The sequence below is a fragment of the Anastrepha obliqua genome, chromosome 1, assembly GCF_027943255.1.
Source record: "Anastrepha obliqua isolate idAnaObli1 chromosome 1, idAnaObli1_1.0, whole genome shotgun sequence".
NCBI lineage: Eukaryota > Metazoa > Arthropoda > Insecta > Diptera > Tephritidae > Anastrepha > Anastrepha obliqua.
The window spans coordinates 70,738,266-70,761,546 of record NC_072892.1 but is presented as its reverse complement, the minus strand read 5'-3'; the positions used below and the strand labels follow the sequence as shown (position 1 = coordinate 70,761,546).

General features: G+C 34.4%; 1 protein-coding gene across 9 annotated transcripts in view; it reads left to right on the top strand.

Annotated features, from left to right (window-relative positions):
- The first annotated feature begins 821 nt into the window (after positions 1-821).
- Positions 822-23,281, top strand: part of LOC129236270 (protein Malvolio) — a 64,570-nt gene continuing 42,110 nt past the window's right edge. For 3 of the 9 annotated variants that reach the window (XM_054870558.1, XM_054870559.1, XM_054870551.1), the window contains exons 1-3: positions 866-950; positions 1,433-2,157; positions 22,797-22,992. In XM_054870558.1, coding sequence (XP_054726533.1) covers positions 2,147-2,157; positions 22,797-22,992 — 207 coding nt within the window. In that variant the 5' untranslated portion in view covers positions 866-950; positions 1,433-2,146. The other 6 variants (XM_054870552.1, XM_054870554.1, XM_054870553.1 and 3 more) reach the window with 6 other exon arrangements.

The following is a 23,281-nucleotide window of genomic DNA, read 5'->3' as shown; positions in this document are numbered from 1 at the left end:
TATCATAGTTTACCGAATATATGTATGTATGGATTTGTTGATCGGAAATGATTAATAAAAATAAATGCTAATTGATCTGAATTTGTATTTGTCCCTTAAACGAAATTATCTTAAAGTCTGGGTAGTAAAAAAGAAAAGTAATGTATTATGTGTGCTATCGCTACAGCAAACGTGCATGGGTCCAACTCTTCAGTCACAGAAAGAGATACAGTGAACTTATAGGGGATACAGTTCCTATAAGATATTTCCTTGAATTGTACATTTCTGTTTAATCCTATGCAATGGCATATAATTTGTTTCAAAAATACATATATTTAATGTTAAAATTGACACTTTCAGGACGTGTATGAAATTTAGGAAAACATATTGTAATTTGTTTATTTAAAAACTTATATACTATATGTAAAAATGAATGATTTTTTTGGTGGTTGTAGAACTATATAGCAATATAATACATTTTGTGTCACTTCATTAGGAATATTATAAAAACTGCTAAAAATCGTTATACAATTACTGCTCACTCTAACAAATTTGACAGTTCGATCTAGGTTGAAAAATATGCTCAAAAATAATCTTAATTATTCTATTCACTGCATTACCGGCACTTTACACTGATATAGGATTTCCTCTGTTTAAGTAATAATTTAGACAAACTCGCCTTAACATAGCCTTAAAACTTAAAATTGACACTCTTAGTATTTAATTAATTTAATATACAAACAAAATTTATTTCAATCGAATCTGGCAGCGCATACATTCTCTCATATAATACGACGTTGCGCTTTTTTTCTCTTCAGTTGTTGCTTGAATCGCGTTTGGTGTTAACCATAGGCGTTAAAATTTACGTTAGTTCTACTTTGTGTTGCCGCATTTTTAGTGTATTGCCGGAAACAGTTAACGACGTACGGAGTCCCTTACCGCAGCCCCTAACGAACACAAAAACTCATCCCGTAAGAACAACTTCGATCTTTTAGTTACATATTTACACAATACATCGGTTTGTGTGTGTATGTGTTTGGTTGTATTTACACAAAGTTGCCATTGATATTTTTGCTTACACACTTTTTCACACATCCGCGTTATCAGTTACAATTTTTCATTGTTTAATAAACCAAAGCTAAAAACCAACAAATGCAAATAGTTCATTTATCTATAATTAACATTATTCAACAGTGTTTTTAGGTTATTTTAATAAAAATGATTCGAATGATTTCGAAATGCACTATTTAGCAACACTGTGTGGTGAGAGAGCAATCAGCTGACAAGGTTCTACGGGAATTTTTAAAAAATCCTGAGAAAAAATTTACGATACGGAAAGAAGAAATTTTTCATTTACATGGAGTTCTCATTAGTTTGATCGTAACAGCTGATAGGGGACTACGTTTACGTCGTTCACTGTTTTCAGCATATATCTTTTGTACATTGCTTTTAGCTATTGTCGTGTTGCCAGACGACTAGCTTCCTTTTGTTAGCTATAAACAAATTCCATTCTATAAACCCTGCTTAACACTACGGCAACGCTGAACGCGAAGAGTAAAGCGAAACTAAATTTTCTTAATTAATTTTAATGAAGTGATGTGTAAAACAATAAATGATGTGTAACAATAAAACAGTGCAGGAAGTTTGCTGTAGAAAATATGTCATGCAAAAAGAATAATTGTAAAGTAGCACAGTTGTAGTTAATGAACAAACAGAAACTCAGACGAAGAGAGTATGGAGTCTATGCCGAGAATTCAGTGACACTACTTGTTTTTTTGCTCTGCTTCTTGACGAACAAAATACTAAAAATAGTGGAACAGAATAGAGGCAATACTTATTGTTGGCATTTACGTTGCACAACAAATAAACGGACGGTGTTTTAGTTTTTCTATTCTTTGGAGTTATATTTGCCAGCTTTTTAAAAATTATTCCGTGGAGTCAGCTCAAAACAAGTGCTTATACATACATACATGCATATGTAAGGTTACAAAATAAATATTGATCAAGTGTAAAAGTGTTTGGTTAATCTTGCAGCATAACAAAACTAGTTGGTGCTTTAATCATTTCATTATATTTCGCGCGTTAATTTGTTGGGCCTGGAATACGCAAATTCAACTTGACACACATCATAAAAGCCTTTGTTGGAAAAACGGGAACACGCACGTCTATGCCAAGCAAGTATGTAAATAAATGGGAGAAATATATATGTATATATATATATATTCGTTTATATTGGCATTGTGCGGAAGTGGTAAAAATATTCACATCCAATTAATGAAATAAGATTTTTTTCGAACTCGTGTATATACTTCTGAGAGGTGTAGGTAAAATTCTTATCAGTGATAGTTGACATGATCGGATGTTGATTTAGTTTTCAAATCAAAATTTCCGGCTATCATTCGTTCGCAATAGCTTTCAGACGAGCCCTCATAAATGTATTGTGCATGCTTTGCAATCAGTAGTTAGTAAATAGGAAAAAAGGAAAAATATACATGAAAACTGAGATGTACAATTTTCGAGCATATGTGGCACAATGACGGCTCAAGTTCAATATGTTATCACGCTGAAAACTGTTTATATATTTCAACGCCGCCATGCAAAAAGTTTTTCCTCAGCACTCTACTCAGCTGTTTCTATGTTCTTAAGATTTCAGCTCTTCAGTGTTCTTTGTGAGCGCTGCCAGATTCTTTTTAAGGGCATTGTTGTCGCTTTATCTATAATAGGAGTGTTTTTTACTCGGATTTGGACGCTCTCACTCCATCTTTAGTAAATCATTGAAAAAATTTAAAATCAAACAATTTGGTCCATGAGCTAAAATATTGATTCAAAACGGATTACAGAACGAGAATGAGATATGCGTAATAAAGTAGAAAAATATTTAGAATTTTGAATATTTGGAATTTTATTTATTATTTTACTTGCAAAAAACCGCTCTCATAGTAACTACCTAAAAGGGCTAACAAATGAACACAGCACCGATTACTCACTTTGGAAATGCGCGAAAAGATTTTCACAACCAGCTATACAATATCCACCAATAAGAAAAACAGATACCACATGGGCAAAAACCAATTTAGAGAAACTTATACCTTCTACGAAAACCTTGAAAATATCTTCAAGCCATACGACGTATCAAGAGCGGCTGAAATGGAATCATGTTACCTCAACGATCACGACGAAATTCCTGCAGTAATGGATTCTGAATTTTGTGATGAAATAAAAAAAATAAAATCCAAAAAGGCACCTGGATTTGACCTCATCACCAGGGAAATCCTAAAACAACTCCCAACAATTACTCTAATTAAATTAACCAAAATTATGAATGGCATCTTCAGATTGAAACACATCCCTATATACTGGAAAACTGCCGAGGTAATCATGGTCAACAAGCCAGGAAAGCCAGCACACGACGTCTCATCATATCGGCCTATATCCCTCCTACCCATTTTGTCAAAACTATTGGAAAAACTACTTGCCAAACGCCTTAACAATATTATTGAGCAGAGGAATCTGATACCAACGCATCAATTTGGCTTTCGTCCAAAACATTCGACAATCGATCAAGTTCACAGGGTAACTCAAATTATAGAAAATGCCTTCGAAGAGAAAAAAGTGTACTCGGCTGTATTCCTAGATGTGTCCAAAGCTTTCGATAAGGTATGTCACGATGGCCTTCTCAACAAAATAAAAGAGCTATTGCCAATTCAATATTATAACATTTTAAAATCCATCTATCAGATCGCTTCTTTCAAATTAAAGCTGGTGTCCCACAGGGTAGCGTTCTGGGGTCCATCCTTTATCTAGTTTTCACATCAGATTTGCCTATTTACCAATCAGAACTGCGTCATAGCAACGTTTGCAGACGACACCGCTATCTTATCAGTTGGAAATACACATATTGAGTCAATTGTAAATCTTCAAAAACATTTAAATATAATCTCTGAGTGGACAGTTACTTGGCGTATAAAACTAAATGAAACCAAATCCGTTCATATTGATTTCACGTACAATAAAATAAGATATCTTCCACTATATGCATAATATATAAATGGAGCGCAAGTCCCGTATCATAACACGGCTAAATACCTGGGTATGACTCTTGTTACCGAACTCAGATGGAGTTCTCACGTAAAGAAGAAAAGAGAAGAACTCGATATTAAATTCAGAAACATGTATTGGCTTATGGGTAAAAGATCCGCTTTATCCATGTACAATAAAGTACTTCTCTACAAGCAAATACTAAAACCAATTTGGACGTATGGGATACAACTATGAAGTTGCTCAAGCTCCAACAACATACTTCAAATCTAAAGGTTGTGGAATAAAATTTTGCGATGCGCTACTAACGCGCCCTCGTATGTACGCATCAGCGATCTCGAACGCGATCTCGGCATAGAACCAGTTGCCGTCGTAATTAAAAATAATGCCCCTATCTCATATAAATAGGCTATCTCTTCATGTCAACAGCGAAGCCTCAGCCCTCACCGACCAACATAAATGGTTTGTAAGGCTGAGACGCAAAAAGCCGCACCACCTCGTGCAGTAAACAACTCCTTTGCAAGTTTTGTGCAAAGCATGATTATATTAATTGTATTAAATTGTAATATATTATACAAAAACCGAAGAAAATTGTTCGTTAGTTTATTTTTGTTAACTAGTTACAATAAAAATGAATAAAAAAAACTTGGAAATTTTAAATATTTTTCTTCAGGTAGATACCGTTAACTCATTAATAATAGTCAAATAACCATTTTTTTGTGAAATTCTGAAAATCTGACTTCCACCAAGAAAAGTTATTGTATTGCACATTAAAATTTAATTGTGCTTGTAATTATATACATACTTTAGAAACTTATTTTATTAAAATGTGACCGAGTGTCGAACGAATAACAACAAAAAATGTAATGCGAGAGTGTTTGTTTATTTTCAAAAATTAATTATAACTTTACGGTAGTTTACACTTGTGTGATATATTAAAAAATGTTTTTCTTTCCTTTGCACATGTGTGTGGAATTCGGTAAGAAAACGAAACCTAATTACGCATAATATTATAAAATTATTTTAAAATTTGCTTGCGATGCTCGGATATTGCAATAAACTTCCCCGCATCACTACTAGGCAACCATTTTTCTCCGGGGAAAAATTGAAAATACAGCATTTATTACGTACCAAATTTTTACGATCGTTTTACGTTAAGCTTTTTAAAATAAACTTCTTTTTTTCCAAAGGCAGCGCATGATATCATTTAAAGTTCACCTTGTCAAAATTTTCACAGCCTTTTGTGGTTTTGTAATAAAATGTTTGTCTCATTCAATTATAAGAATTTTTGTTTTTGGAACTTTTTGCTCGAAATATACTATGTAAAAGAATCAGATTGTTTGTTTTTGACCTTGTCTCTGGATCAATTCACTATTCCGGCCATCTTGAGCATACATATTAGTTTGGGGAAAAATAAATCCATTATTTTCCCCTAAAATATTTGCGCAAGTGGTTTAAGTCTGTTGTATGGTCGATCTCTAGCTTCTGGGCAATGCTTAGCTGTTACAGTATTGGCACCATAAACGCCAATCACAATTTCAGCGATCTGGCTTGCATTTTCGCCTTTATCAAAGAAAAACGCTAAAACGTACCGAATATTTTCATTGTTGACTTCCATTGTTAAGGGGAACGCCACTGTGAAAATTCAAAAAAATTGATTTTTTTTTGCATAAATTGTTAGTATATATAACTACTCAAGAAAATATGGTACAAATTTTAGAGCGAAATTCTCTTTATTCCCGATTCTATGTGCACTTAAGTGAGCGCCCGACGGTTCGGCTTGGAAGCGCTTACGATACGATGCTTTATTTCAAACGCGTTTTTCTCGAAACGACTTTTTTTGATACGGTGGCAACGACTTCTCCAAGACTAATGAACCGATTTAAATTTTCTTTTTTTTTTAAGTTTTGTTATCGCATTGGCTATCGTTGTACGTAGCTGATTTTCAAAGTTTTGAAAATAACTATTTTTTTGGTCCTGTTGAAAATCCAAAAAATGGTGAAAAACACACATCGAAATTCAAATCACCACCATTTTGTCAAAAAAAAAAAAAAACGGCTACGTACAACGTACACTATTGTGTAGATTAATAAAATTTTTGGGGTGTTTGATTTCAGATGATTATTCATTGCTTTAATTACATAAATTTGTCAATTTTCAATATTTTTTAATAAAAATTTACATCAACATAGTTTAATACGTATACATTAGATTCTGTTTTTATGCGGTAGATACGTTTCGCAAGAAACAGCATAAAAAAAAAACAGCATAAAAAAGTTACCAGTTCTATAGTAAAACTATAGATACGTTTCAAAAGTGCTAAGAACCGTATAAATCTGAAATAATGTAATAAAATCGCATAAAAAAGGGCACTAGTCCCATATTATAACTATAGATACGTTCCATAGACCGCATGAATCTGAAATAATTAAATAAAATCGCATAAACAAAATATTGTATTTATGAAAATTATATCTTTATTTAAGAAACGTCAGAATCGAAAAATAAATTTAAGTCAGAAATAAAATCAGACAATACCCACATGTTGCGCGTTCGTTTAGGATTTGGCGTAAAATCACTTTCGTCACTTGAGGAAATGTACACGTCTGATCTAGATGGTTATGCAGGCGGTTCCATACTTGTAGGGTTAGCATTTCTGATGTAATCTGTGATGAGTTTTTGCTTAGCTGGTTTAGAATCTTGTTTATATGTACAATTACCGATAGGTCGACATGCATTTTTTAATTTAAAAAAAACCGCACTATTTCAAAACCGCATAAAAACAGAACCTACATAATAAATTGCCTTTTGTCCGATCCTCGAATAATCATTTCTACTTAGAAAAAAAATTCCAAAAATCGACTATTTTTTTACCCACCGCAGTGGCGTTCCCCCTGAACACCCTGCAACTAACAACTGAATGAAACAAACAAAAAACAGCAAACGATTTTTTCTAGAGTGAGTTATCACCTTGACTACGAACATAAACTTTAAATTGTTTTACTGATACTTTATAAGATATCGATCACTACAGCCATCCACCGAGAAAATAATGGATTTCTTTTTCCCTTATGTGTCTCCAAGATTCCCGCGTTCGAATTTGTGCCTTATGTTACTATAGCCAATTACATTTCTTTTACAATTACTAAACCAATACATATTGTATCATGAGGTGAAATATTGATATTTTAAACATAGTATTGATGAGTAAACTTTTCACCTGCATTGACCTTATCCAGTACAAAAAACAATGTACTGTTACTAACGATTTTTATAGTCAACGGTTTACAATTACATGTTAATTCAAAAAATCAATTTTATAAAAGTCTAAAAGGATATCGCTATTCTAAGTTACACTCAATAAGCACTTAATACATTTTCGTCCTAAAGCCTGAGATAAACCCCTCATATTCTATTCTTCCTAATAGTAGATAAGCATATCCAGCTGCTGCGAATCTCTGGCCACAACGTCATTTCGGGATATAAGGAAAGTTAAGGTTAGCTAAAAAGGCTGCGGCAACAAAAATAAATACTGACAGCACACATCGCTGGAAACGCTGGCACAATTCAAAAACCCAACAACATTTTTCAAATAATACATTTAGAATGTTTATACGTTTTCATGTACACGAGTACGCCATTTTCGTTGTGAATTTTAATACTTGTATGCGACTCTCTGCGAAATAAATACAATTATATTTAGTAAATTATAGATTGTCTACTTAACACCTGTCTAAATAAACGTCATCGTACAGTAGCAGCTGTTAAAACTCTATTCTACCAAAACAGAAACTCGACTTTGAAGCCCTACGTAGGCTGAGACGAAATGTTATGAAGATAATAAAGCATAGTCGATCTCTAGGTCATATTTTTTTCAACTAGAGTCTAACTAACCATAACCGCGATTATTCATGCAGTATAAAAGATATATATTAACAATTTTTTTACATGAAAGTATGTACAAAACTACGAGTCGTAATTACTGAATAAGCCGCGTAGTCTTCATCGTTGTCCAGTATAGCCTGACATCATCTTCATGCTTTCAACCAGCTTTTCTGCGTAGCTCGTCGACAAACAGGACTAGATTTTGCGAGCTTGACGCACGAGTTGTTTTAAATCATGGACTGGCCTTCCCGCAAGATGCGTTTTCATAGTTCCCCACACATTTTCAATGGGATTGGCGTCTGGGGACTGTTACGACCAGTCCAATACTGTGACGCCAGTTGCTTGTTTTGTTGTTTCGCAATGTGTTTTTCTGAGAGCAGTGGTTTTGATGATGTGGGACGGTAGGATATGTTCGCCTCCTTCAGTCGACGTTCGATGGTGTTAATACTGACATCTATTGCCTTTTTAGCAAGAACTGATCGTGCTTGGTGTAGTCGAAAAGAAGGGTCCCGCTTAAAAAGTTGGACGATCACTTTATCCTGCTTTTTTGTCGTAACTCGCTTCAAGCCGCGCTCGGAAAAGTCATCAACATTTTTGTACACCTGATACCACTGATTATTTTTTTAATTTTTTGATTTTTTAATAACTTTTGCAGCCGCGGCCCTTTCGAATGCGTGCATAAAAATACCGCCTCGAAATGCCTCGCGTACTTCTCACTCATTTTTGTTTGGTTGAGTTTACGGTACGGTTTCGAACGACACCAAACTGAGTTAGCACTGGCGTCGTAGCCCTTGAGTGGGACTATTATGCAGCAAAAAAATATATCTTGAAGTTACAAGAAAAAACCGGTTCTTTTCTTCTGACACAGACTGTATTTAACGTCTTGCTTATTGACACATTTGACTACATTGAGTGCCAAGCGGATTTAACGTAAACCTTTGCCAGAGGCCAAGCCAGTATTATTAGAAAACAGTGCGAAATATTATGTATTGCCTTTATAGTGATCCCCGATCTGCTTCATTGTTCCTTTGAATTTTATAACTGTTTTATTCATATGTCACCGTTTACCACGTGAATCTGTATGACGGAACTGGAATTGTAAGAGTTATCATACCGCTATAAAAATGGCACCAAAAGCATTTGCAAATACCAGCCTACTCTCGTTTCCACGACAGTCGGTTCTACGTTACCGAAACGACCCGGATTTATAACCGGCCAAGGTCTGTCACTCCAGCAGCATTCCCCGTATGTAAGTATGGGGAATGTGTATGCTGCTACAACAACAACCACCCTACTCTAAAAATAAAAATTGCATGCAGTGTCGCATGAAAGCGCAGCATAAAGTTTAGCGTGAAACAATCGCTGTCGTACGCTTTCGCTCAACGTGGAATCCTAGGAAGTATTAGGTGTAGCAAGACGGACAACATGGCACTCAATGTGTTAAGTGTAGATTTGCTTTTATTTATTATGGACACAACAGTCTAAACATGTTGTAATGGGGAAACACTCAATACACAAAGAAATAATTTCTTTTCGCTGTATGCATAAAATAATAAGTAGCCTCACTTAGTTTTTATTCATATGATAAAAAAAATTTTCCTGTATTAGTGGAGATTTCTCAGGAAATTTATTTAGAGTAAATATGTACCCTTACTTATCGGAACTTATATGTTTTTGTTTCTTAAGAGCGATTTTGGTGTCCTATAGTGATTTTTTTACACAAACAAACAATGTAGGTACAGTAAATAAATGTAATACACAATATATAAATATATTTAATCTTTATAATCGACACCTTACTTTTAGATAGGCTTGCTCGAACTTTTGTGAGATTGAACGTAAAGTGGAAAATATGTTTCTTAATCTTTCAGTATGGACATATCTTTTTCGTACCGCAACCTTACATCCTCCTAAATACGCGGGGACGCTTTGACAGCAATTACTCGTAGAATTGTTAAATAAAGCTTTTATTTTTTTATAATTCACATAATTCTTTGCAAACAATTTTCTATAATTGCGCTATGGTTGGAGATTGAGACTGGTTTAATCACACTTATACAGACTTGATCCCGAAAAACGTAAAATTTGTGCTACTCGACCAGCTATTCGTCTGCCTCTTAAAATCAACTTATCAATAGGAACTTTCGCTTTGATCCGAAGCCGACTAACCGATTAGGCAGAACTTGAGAAGCATGCACAAGAACAACAATGCATTTTATTTGTTTTCCTCTTGCTTATAAATTTCGATCCGCATGTGCGACGGACTGATCTTTAAATTTAAATAGTTTTAGTAGCAGCAACAGTTTTTTAAAATACCTCAATGCAAGATTTTTTCGGATGCTATTGAGTACACCTGATGCCAAGAAAATCTGCTTTTCAACAAACTTTAAGGAAAGCTAATTTAGATTTGATTGATTGTTAACTTTTCGTTAGTAGCTGTTAGGTCTATAATTAGTTAATTTTTGAAAATTTTACCGTTCACAGATTTTGTTTAAGCGCGTCATCAAAATATTTCAATCATTTAAATACATACATACAGCGCGTAAAACTAAAACTTTACTTGTCAATTGGCGGCATGTGCCACGTGGTTTTACCCCTTTCGACTACGTTTTTAAAGAATCTATGGTTTACAATGAAAAAAAAAACACGTACGATTACTAATTAACCTTAGTAAGAACGATAAGAAAATAAATTTAAAAAAAATAATCATATGGAACTCTTTTTGGCACCGCACAGGATGTTAAGGAAGCTGTAACCACAGTGCTTCTAACCGAGGGAGCGACTTTAAAATTATTATGTGGAGTTAGATGAAAACTATTGTGAAGATCAAGATTTAAATTTTCCTCGTAAATTAATTTATTTATCCTTTATTAAAACTAAAATGCCACACTTCGTACTTGTATATTTGTATATATGTTTAAAAAATATTATTCTATGTTTTATGAAGCCGCAGAATATTCTGTGCTTCAAATTTCTTTTTTTATGGTAAAATTCCGGGGGTAAAATATTTATGATTTAATAATCCGAAAATTGATTTTTAAAATAATGTACTTATGCATTTATCAAGTAATTTAAAAGCCCATTTTAATTAAAAATGTTTTTGTAGCAAACATAAATAAAAACAGTCGAAAACTACTGCAGCGGTAGAAAAACTTTTTACTGCCTCTCAGCCAATATTAATACCAAATAGCGCAGCTTCAACGGATAAAAGCTGACGAATGGCATAGCAATATAATTATTTACTGACTTTTGAATTATTTTGTTGACAACTTGCAAAAAAAGCGAACAACGAAATGACAGATCGTAAACAATGTATACATTGCACAACAAACGTAGATATGCACATACGAACATTCACACAACGTGTGTAAATACATATACATACATGCATATGTTACATATACAAATGTATTATTGAAACATTTATTGTACTGTACTATTATTAATTTCTTTATTTATCGGTCTTTTCTTTTCGACATCATTTTTTGGAGCCCACTCAGCGAAGATTTTCGTGGCAAAGTCTCAGCATTGATTTCACTTAAGCACTTATAGCTTTTGGGTATCAGCAGCAATTAAATAAAATTTACTTAAAAATTACATTTTTCTTTTTTGCAAAATCGAAATTTTGTTGAGGCTTCCCAGAATCGTGCAAGAAAAGTGTTATCCAAAATGGAGTAAGGCGTGTTTATGTATGTGGACTTTCACTGAAAGCAAACATGTAAATAAATTTAATTTTTTTGCCCATTCAGAAGCGTGCCTACTTGAAAAATAATGAATTAAAAGTGCAATGCCCTAACTACGTTTACCTTCAGTGGCTGATAAAATCGTACTCATTGCGTAAATTTATTGTGGAAGCAATTCCAAGATCCCTTTTTGGTGGTAATAACCGTTTATGGAAGTCAAAATATAAGAAAAATCGACTATTGGCTCTTTACATTTACGTTTATGGTTTGTTTATAATCGAACATTCACACTTCTAAAGCTATAGCGAATGGTATAATTTCGCAAAAATGGTTTGTAATGAAATCAACTTTTACATTGAGACTACACGAATTTGATGTTTAAAGCGAAGCAATTATTTTACTCACAACCAATCATTGCTTGCAAGATTTATTTTGTACAAAAAAAAAGCAAATGAGTGTTTTTGACAAATAAAATAAAAACAAAAAATCAATGAGATTACCTATATTTTGGTTTTATTAACGTGTAAATTTAAGAGCATATAGTGGCTACTTCGACTGCATCCAACGATGACCATCCAGTCGGCCCAATTTTATAAAAGGTGATGATAGTAATGGTAACTTCCAAAAAATCAACTTTTCGGATGAGATCCATTTATGGCTCAGCAGCTATGTCAACAAGCGAAATTGTCGTAATCGCAGCGACTATGCGTCAATGCATTCATAAAGATTGGCTGATTAGCGCGGTTTATGGCATAGCAGCATCGCCAAACCTTACTTCTTTCGAAATGAGGAAGAAGACACAGTCTCGGTATAGAACGGTGTTAACCTGTTAAGCGATTAGTTTTTCTTAGATAGCTCGATTTACTGTGCTGAATTAATTTCAAGCGAAGACTGTCGATGCAAAACCGGTTTTCAGCGAGATATTGGATTCACCGTGCGCGTTGGCTGAACGATTATGATAACGATTATCAGGAAATTCAGTGTTCATGCTTACTTTATAATGTCAAAATAACAGGGAAATTTTCGTTTTTTGCGTAACTTTAAATTTCATAGCAAATGCAATTTCCTTTTTCGGCATGATGCACATATGCAACATTAACTAAAAAATGAACTTTTGAAATTGACCCATATATACGACACAATCAGTTGGCAGGTTAGGCGACAAGCTATGATTTCAACAAGACTACATGCCACACATGCCATACAAGCGACTTAACGCCCCAATTTGTAAAGGAGAGTTTTGATAACTAGGTTCCAATTGTCTACAGCGGTCATGCGACTGGATTTCTTTCTCGATTATATTCTGGGAGTACACCAAGTGCTTAGTCTAGACTAACGAAGCCAATCACTTTGAACAAGCTCGAATAAAACATTCGATACACTGTTGCCGAAAGAATCACCAATTGAAGCCAGCGAAGACAAGGTGGCCATTTCAGTAATGTGATATTCCATACTTAATGGAATTTTATACTTCATACCTAGGAAAAGTTGCATGTTCCGATATCGGGGCTATAAGGAGGGTGGGCAAATGCTGGAGTGCCTTGTTTGACCAGTATGTACGAGGAATGGGTTGGCGCGTTGTATCGGGGTAAAATCCTGGAGCTCTTGGGGATTTGAATGGCACACAGGAAATGCGGAAACGCGCACTTCTGTCCAGTCACTATATGTACGACATAAACTTATTCGTAATGCATGATGCCCCAATCGATATCGATTGCGATCAACATTGCCTTCGCGATTTCGCATGCTGCTCTGTACTCAAATCGGTTAATTGAATTGTGAAATAATTTATTAGTGGTGCAGTTGACTTATACAAGTTTGAAAGTAAATTGAAGACGATCAGTGCTTACTCAGGCCGCCTGTCTTCCTCAGATATCACAGAAAAAGTCCACTTTTGGAAAATGCAAGGCACACATCACAGAAATGGTTGGAGTATTATCCACGACAGTTTTGAATATATTCCATATTTGACATTACATATACTATAATTCCAGAGAAACCTTAGTGTGCCAGTAAGGAAAAAGGAAGGTAAAATGGTCTCGAGGCAGTGCAGCCGTTCAAGAACGTGAATTGACGTGGCTTCGAAACAGTTTATGAAAAATCGGAAATATATCGAAAGGGAAAAGTAATTTCATATGTAATTTCACACGCCTTCTTCTTCATTTCGCTAACTTTTCAACCTCTCGAACTGTTGCCTCAACATTTTAACTCCCTCAAATTAGATTAACAATAACAATATCCATAACTTTCTAATTTCATTGCGCAATTATATTTATATTTTCTTCCCGAGCTAATCACATTTTCGCCATGAAGCGTACAAATATTTTTATGTACATACGTATATATTACAGTATTTCCGTAATTATTTAGTTTGTTATTTAGCTGGCTAACTCACAGGCAAATTATTGTTGGCGTCTACGAAACTTCGCGCTCTTTTAATCGTTATGAATATGTTTTACATGTACGCAAATTCTATGTATGTATATCAGTTATCAGTTGATTTCACCATAACACAAGACGCATTCATTAAAGGTGGTGTCACTAGACCAACAACAATGTTTTTGTACCTTTGATTGTCAAAGTAAAGTATTGGCCAAGAAGAAAACAAATAATGAATTCGCCTTGTTTCATTCTGGGCTGACAGCCACATGGACTCGGCGAAAAAAAAAAAACAAATCAGCTGATTTACCGATACCACCTTTAATAGATTCGCCTTGGCATAACATCTATATACATATATAATTGGCGCGTACACCCTTTTTGGGTGTTTGGCCGAGCTCCTCCTCCTATTTGTGGTGTGTGTCTTGATGTGGTTCCACAAATGGAGGGACCTACAGTTTCATGCCGACTCCGAACGGCAGATATATTTATGAGGAGCTTTTTCATGGCAGAAATACACTCGGAGGTTTGCTATTGTCTGCCGAGGGGCGACCGCCATTATAAAAATGTTTTCCTTAATTTTGGTGTTTCACCGAAATTCGAACCAACGTTCTCTCTGTGAATTCCGAATGGTAGTCACACACCAACCCATTCGGCTACGGCGGCCGAATATGTTATTTTCTCCGTTTAAGAGAGCATAGCGTGGGCATTGGAACTACACGTCATTAACATTTCTTCACTACCCTTGCAAGTTGGACAGTTTGGGAAATTCTCATGGCCAAGTCTATGGATTTATTTTCGAAATAACTCGTGCCCTGAAAGGCAACCAAAGTTAATCTCACAATTTTGCTTCGGATGGCCAAGCCTTGTAATCTATGATCGATCTTGGGTCACACCATCTGAACGTCATATATTTTGCCTAAACGAAAGGAGTACAAAATATTGCGAGCATGTATCTATCTTTGTCTGACACCCGCATTTTTCAATATTAATATTTCAAGTGGTCAGCGAACAAAGCTTCTCAAGGGAGAAAATTTCCCTCCTATATTTCACCATAATTACTTTTTCGGCCTCATACATTACTATACCAGAGGGTCTTATTTGTTATAAACAAATTTTTACAAAGTATTTGTTTTTTATTAAATTTTAATGTTTTTTTTTTATTCTACTACGAAGCCCATATAAATCTAAGCTTCAAACTTTGTTCCATTTAAAGACTCCACAAATTTTTATTAAAACTTCTAACTTTTTAACCATCTTCTTTCACGGGCGGTCTTGCGCATTTTCTCCCTAAAGCGAGTGCTTGAATTTTTTTAAATGGAAGAAAACACCCAAAATCGTCATACAATAGTAAATACAATCCATCCACTACTGTGCAAAAACAAAAGAAGAAAATTGGCAAAGAAATCTGCATTCTTTATTTTTATATGAGGCATTGTTATTGAAAAATAATAATAATGGAATGCCACAGCATACATTGTCACACGTCTATTCACTAATTTACGCCAGTTAGATAGGCAAGATTGTCATATCACATGCAGTAGGATCGAGTCATGCTTGGCTAATAGTTCACTTACATTCTTATGCGCATATTCATCTTAAAATTGTTCATACGAATGATTTATCCGTAAATATTAAACGAAATGTTAACGTTCTTAAAGTGCAACACACTTTCAGAATTCTAAAAAAAACTAAGAAACATTAACAATACATATTTTTCTATGAATTAAATCTTTTGTTACCGCTTGCATTCTTTAGTTCGTAACAACTAAAAAACAAGTGAATATTTTCAATAATCGATTTTTTTCGCAGAATAAAAAAAAAATACGAGGCCAACATCTGTTGACACTTGAAGAAGAGGTTCATGCGTTCGTATCAAATGTTTTGGAGTTACATGAATGAAAGAGTGGAAAGACTGCTCTAAAAAATGGTTCAAACAGATGCAAATCCAACAGGTTGGCTGGGTTGAAGCTGGTTCAACTTTTGTTGCAGAAATTTCTATAAAATAGAAAGAAAGAGGCACTGGAGTAGGCATTTGTGAGAGAGGATTGGAGTTTTGATGACTTAATATGTAGTTATGTAATAGATCTACATACTCATAATTACATTTATTGCTAGCAGATTATAACTATACCCTTGTATGACTACATATGCAACATAGCAAATTAATATGCAATATATTTTTCTATGGAGATAAATATGTATAAACTTTTGTTATTTAAGTGTTATTATAATATTTTTATAACTGACGCTCTAGAAATCATAAAAGTACGATTGCGTTGAAGAATGAAAAATGATTTGTTTGCTTACACTTGATAAAGTTATAAGTAGAAACTTTTTTTTATTATTATTTTTTTTTACTTTTTATTATTGTTTATATTTACTCTTAAAATATTTAAAATTTGTTTTCTTTTTGGGACAGGACAGTTGGTCGTTTGCGCTTAAGTCTGCTCGTTTCGGTTGCCTCTTTTAATGGAAATTGCCGAATTTCCGTTTTTAAAGAACCCCCTTACTGAACTAAGAAATATGTTTTTATTATTAGGGTTATAAATATTTTGCGGTCATTTTTGATCGTCGAGGGAATAAAAATGTCTTGAATTCAATAAAAATCAATGAATCCAATGTTTTTATGATCTTAACCTGTATTGATCTATACATCCAGTTTTATTTACTGACAAACAGACTTTCGATTTGGTTATATTTTCTATGGAAATCATAATACTGTACATATTCTGTGTTCTTTCTGAAATTAAAAATCATTTGCTTACTTATATCGAGTCAATTTTGTAAGTCGTATCGCTTTAGGTTAATAGAACTGAGGTATTTTAAGTGTGATGGATTAGTTCAACTACAATAAAAAGGAAAGGCAAATATACAAATAATAGGTAAATTAAAATACGAATGTACTCGTATGTATTTATATAGAAATTTATTAGGTACACGTACTTCATAAAATCACATCTAGTTCCTGGAGCGCGAATGGTACACAAATTATTTATCTCAGTTTAATTGCACGGGTGGCCTCATGCAGATTATTGTCACTTGTATTTCTCCATATTATCAGCTCCTCATGGCTGTACTTAGACGAGCCCATGAGGTTTGTAAGTAGACAGTAAGTCAAGTATTCGTTTCCAAATTTTGATGAGAATATTGGATAGGGTAGATAAAATTTCTTAATCAAAATTACTGATCAAAAAGTGAGCACTGTGTCCCAGAGGCTCTAGCTGCGGCGAAGATTTTGGTAGTCAGGTGATTTAGACAAAGCTCATTTAGTCATCTCTTAGAGCCTGATTATAATATTCAATTACTTATTTCATAAGCTGGTTAAGAATTGCGGATACGTGAGAGGGATGAATGAAATTACGTGAATACAACTACACCAAAGAATACATTATGCGGCTGATACAAGTCAGTGTACCATATATGTATATCAAATAGTCAGCCCACTGTTTTCTCAAATAGTAGGACCGCTATTGTGTTATGTGATATGTGTTATACAATCAAATCAAGATTTGTTAAGTAATGCTTAGTTCTGGTGGGTAGCGTCTGCTATGACTTTCAGTAGATTTAAATCGAGTTTCTTTTTGTAGAAACATCTCCGGAGTTTCCGATGAGAGAGTTCTTGGATCACTTCAAGCTCAAAAAAGATTCCACCCCTTCTATAAACTACAGAGAGGAATATTTACTCCCGGTAAGTTATTTCGTCAGAATACGACGGCAGTTTGATAATTCAGTGGAACACAGAATACAAAAGATGTTTTTTTCTTAGGCAAAAAAAGCGTTTTATTTCTCAGCGTAGCCTCCTTTTAGCTCTATATTTAGTCTAATGTTTCTCCAATTTGTTATCCCTTCCAAATAATATGTCTTAAGGTCTTCAAAATAGGCGTTTGTTTCAGCGATAGCCAAATTTCTTACTACCCAGTAATTTCTGGAATTAAAAACCAGTCGCAGGGTAGCAGTTTGTAGCCTAATTTATTTATTTATGTTAAAATTGTGCACGTTCACTCGAATAAACCCACTGTCTTGACTGTTCTTCGATGTGTGGTATGTATCCTTGTTTTGTCCACGGGTTCAAAACAGTGCAGAAACTAATTCAGATTACGCTAAACACTCCTTAGAAGCAGGCACAAGGTTACTCTTATGGTTGAGTGTAAGCAATCGCAGCACCATGGACGACCTGAACGTTCGACGCACGGTACGACCACAGCCGGATTCAGTAAACCATTTTCTAGCAATTGAAATTAATGGTTTAGGTGATTGTTTTTTAAGCAAAATGAAAAGCTTAATGAATAAACGAAATTGACTTATTTTCCATTTTCGTTGAAATTGACGAGGTCGTCTGCTTTGAATGATTCAAGGCGAATCCAGGAAAGGTGGTATCGGTAGACCAGTTGATTTATATTTTTTTCGCCGTGTACATTCGGATCCCAGCATAAAATGAAATGGAGAAAAGCCGTTTCATTCGAACCATCGTTGTATGCTTCTAGCTCCAACGTCATGTAGGCCGTGCAACATAGTTCGTCCTTCGAGAAATTTCTAATGTATCGTACAAATGATTTTGACCTTGGAATGACTAAATCACAAATTAAATCTGTTTAAAATTTGACAGTTGTCTATTCATAGGCGGTAGATGACAGGAGCAGTGTTTAATTTAATTTTAATACGTGGGAAATTCAAAAACTCGTGGAATTATAAAACCGCCGTATGTCTTTAAACAAACATTGATGCTATAAGTAAAAGTCAGACCCAACGTTACAAAGCTGGTTTCCACAATTCATGCCGAGTGTTCCTTACTCTTTCGTGGAGTTGGTTGCTCCAAGTTTAATGTGAAATTTCACAACAGTTGGATGCTCCATTCTTACACTTAACACATTTCCGATGAAGCAAAAAAGTCAAATTTAATGTGAAGGAATGCTACTGCTCTCTACTTTGCTTACCGAAGCGAGAGGGACCATATTCGAGAGGGCAGACTATGCTAAACAGCTGGCGATCCTTTCTCTCTTATTTGAGATCATCAAGCTGGTTCTGTAATTCACTGCCGAGTGAATTTCATTGTAGTTACCAGAAAATTTCAATGAAATTCACTTCGAAGTGAGTTACAGAACGTATCCGCGTACTAATCATTTTCATTCTGAGTGAAAGTTTGTGACTTAAAAAACACCCATTGAGATTGTTCCAGTGATTCATTTCTTCTGCTTTCCCATGTACATACTATATTATATATAAATAAGTACACATATGAATATATTTAAAATGCTGTATATATAAACCTTGCAGTTGCAATTAGGATAGTCTTACAAAAGGACTAATTCTATGCTACTCATGTCGTAAATAGTCTTTAAACTGCTGCAAAATGGCTGCAGAAAGATGCGATTCGCAAATCTGAAAAGCATTGTGCTTTCTTTCTGCCATTTTCATCTCTCTCCACGGGAGTTGTATGCTGTTGAAGCTGAGAGTATGAAATTACTTGTTTGTTAAAGTTAAATGCTTCCTCGAAATTAGGTGCGTAGTGTACAGTCTAATAAGAAAACTTTTATTCAAAATATTATCCAATCGGGGTTTAATGGTTATGGAAATACCTCTGTGCATGTATTGATCCAATTTAAGCTTGACACCTGTTTAATGTTGTGTTGAGCCAAAAATTAAGCTTCTTGATCATGTGAAACATCGTACAATGGGCTCTGTTCATCTTTAGCGACGAAGCGCATCCTTGTCTAAACGGCTTCACAAGTACGAAAAATATTTGTATTATTGGAACCTGTAGGTGGTTCAATAGATGTTAATGGCTGCTCTTCATTATTTTTCACATGTTTTTTTTTATGCTCCGTCGCCTACGCATTTGACATTAGTAACGATATTATTGCCTGTAATATAAAGGGTTTTTCAATAAGTACCCCCAAATTTTTGAAAGCGGCGGTCTTTCTGAAGCTAGTACATCTGCTAAATTTGGTATAACTCGCACGATTCAACAACGTTTTGAGATTACTAAAATTCATTACCAAAAAGAATATTAGGACTCAATTGGTGTTGAGTGGATTCGTATCGTATACAAGCCCAATTGCCGGACTTAAAGCAACTAAAATCCACTTGAGCACCATTTAACGTACACATTTTCATCGACCGTTTGTTTATTCCTTTCAGGTTCCCTTTGATTCCAAATTAAGATGTGCAGGATTTCATGCTTCAAAATATCCATGCTTATAGATCAGACTATGATTAAAGTATTTAATTATAAAAAAAAAAATTAACACTATTTTTTGAAATATCTCAATCCCACTGCTACCTAACGGGACTTTTATTTGTATACGCTTACACCTATCCTTATCCAACCCTTCAGCAGGTTCGGAGCTCGGTGCCCATTTTCGATTTGAAATATCAAAAGATAAGAAAAGTGTTTTCTAATATACTTACATATAAATATTCTCTTTAAGGCTTCTCATTAAATTCTTTGTAGGACAAATTCAGGTTGTATGCCTTCCAAAGAATTTACGCCTAAAATCTTTACATCTCCGCATTTACGTATACACATATCACATTCGTTACCAGCCCGTCATCTTAGACCAGCTAGAAATTGATTTGTATTTGTCTAGAAATGTGCGTTTTGCTTGTCACTGGGTATATTAGAAACTCAAATTCATTATAAAAGAAATTTATTCACATATTTGTTACGCTGGTAGTAGATAGTTTTTGGTATAGATCAGGGTAACATTTATGTCACAGACAAGCTGTAGGGTTTTATATATCTCAGTCTATTCAAAGATACAAAACTTACAAAACATGGAGCGATACATATACCAACTCCTTGGCTTTTATTTTAGCAACCGTGCATGTAAAACAACATATCCTTATACTTTAATTTGAATTAATAACGTAATTTAATTAGAGCTTAGCATACAAGTATCGAAAAAAATGTGTTGAAAGGAACAAACTCAGCTTTCATTGAAATTATTTGAGAACGACGCTGCCACCTAACCTTACAAATGTAGTAGTATGATGTAAGTATTGAGATGTGGGTGCCACTCAAATTATGTCTGAGAACGTTTAAATTCGAAAGTATTTTTTGAATGGCGTTGCCATATATTTTTTAATTCATAATAAGTGTTAAATACATATACATTAGGTATATTATTTTATACCCAATCGAAAACGCGGGAACCAGCTAATACTTATGTATATTCCTTCCTACAAATCAAAACTTCTTAACTAAAGGTTTTGGGAATACTCGTATTTCTACCCTAGCCGCATTGTTGCGATGTCGCCAATTTGCTTTCTCAGAGCATCTCTTTCCGCGAGCCATCTGTCATAACTAAAAAACGTGTGCTTAGTTTTCATATCATTAAGAGAGTCTAGGAGTGTAAAGAGAGAGATTAGCATTTAAAAACATATATTATATGTACGTATATGTATATTGTCTATCTGAAGTGGTAGCAGTGGGCATCCCCGAATCGTCTACAAAAAAGGGATTTTCTTACAATTCCAGAAGCAGGCTGTTGACAGATGCACCAACACCGATACCTGCGAAATAGCGAAGGAAACATAGCCAGATTAATCTTCAGAATTACGTCAACAATAGCCGGCCATTGGTCTATTGGAGACTATGCTAGGAAGATGTAGAACTGCAATCAAGAAGATGCTAGGGATACAGTGTGGGTGTTCTACAACACAGCATGCTGAGGGAATTCTCAATAAAAACCTTGGTAGAAATTGCAGGAAAGAAAATATATGACATATACAGAGTTATAGTAAAATCAACATGGTTTGACTAAATAACGGCATTCGTTCTACTAGTGTTGTACCAAAATGGCACCTTTTGTGCTAATTGAGATTGGGATGTGTCCCTCAGATATGCCTCTACCAACCAACCAACCAAATTGTCTATTTCTACCCTTTACATCTTTTTTAACGAGCTATAAATTCAAAATAAATTATCAAAAATAAATTTTCGTAATAAGAAGTAATTGCAATTTATTTTTTGTCCAAATTTTTATGTCCGCAGCTGTACATACATTCATGTATAGACTGAGCGCGGACTGGTTCTGTCCCAAAATGGAATAGTATTGCAGGCAATGCATTTACGCATTTCTACTAAACCATAAACAAATTAACAATAAACTGTTTGCTTTTGCGCTTCTCAATAAAGCGTGAAATAAATACGGGAACTGCGCTAATTATTTTAATTAAATGGATACTGTATACACAACACAAAATTTAAATTTAAATTGAAACTAAAGCTGATGCAAAGCAAATGCATTAAAACAGCGTTGGAAATTTATTGCCGGCAAAAATTAATAAACAAATAAAACAATACTCGAACAAAACTATAATTGAATAATGCAAGTGTTCACATGATTTAAGTTAATTTCCGACAGATGTCGGAGAAAATTTTAGATAGGTTTATTAACAACCAGTACATACATACATACATATGTACACATAAATATAAATGATTAAACTTTAAGCGTTGCTTGAGCGGTTTCAGATTTGCGTTTTCGACTTGGTCATCTTCCGGTAAAAATTTATCTGCAGTCGCACATGGCAGGCCGAAAATAAATTTGCAAAAATTTAATAAATGAATAAACACACATACATGTATATGTATATGTATACATACATACATATATCGTAACTATCAGCTGTGATACAAACTCGGTTCCTTCTTGCTACGCTGTGGTATGAAGCCAATTTTAGCTGAGATTGTCAGATCTGTGAATGAAATATTTACGACTTTTTCTGCGTACGACATAACCATGTGTTACATATTTTTTATTTGTATAAGAATATATTTACACATACATACGTATGTATATATGTTTTTTCTTTTCACTTCTCTAGTATGGCTGCAAACACTGACGATCAAATGAGTGAACCAACTACAAGTTCATCGGCGACATCGCCGCGAAATAGCACAATCCGGCCAACGATGCAACAACAACCCTTTGTTATACCTAATGAGGGCACATATCTAAAACCTGCAGCGAAACAGGCGTATTTTAGTGATGAAAAAGTGCTCATACCACAAACTGATCAGGTAAGTGTGGGAAAATTTGATTGGAATATTTTACTGGCATTAAGTATTTCTACTTGTACGTACGCGTATAAAAAGACGGCATATGTGTAAAAAACAGCTTAAATGAAAAAATGTATGTAAGTGACGTTGCCACCTAAAGTAGATATTGATTAAAAAATTGAAATATGAGTATGAAACGAAAGATGTGGAAGAAATTAATACAAAAAAAATGTTTAATGACGTTGCCACTTAATTTTGAGGGGAAAATATAAGCTCATTGCAATGGCTATGAAATGTCTTAAAAATAAAG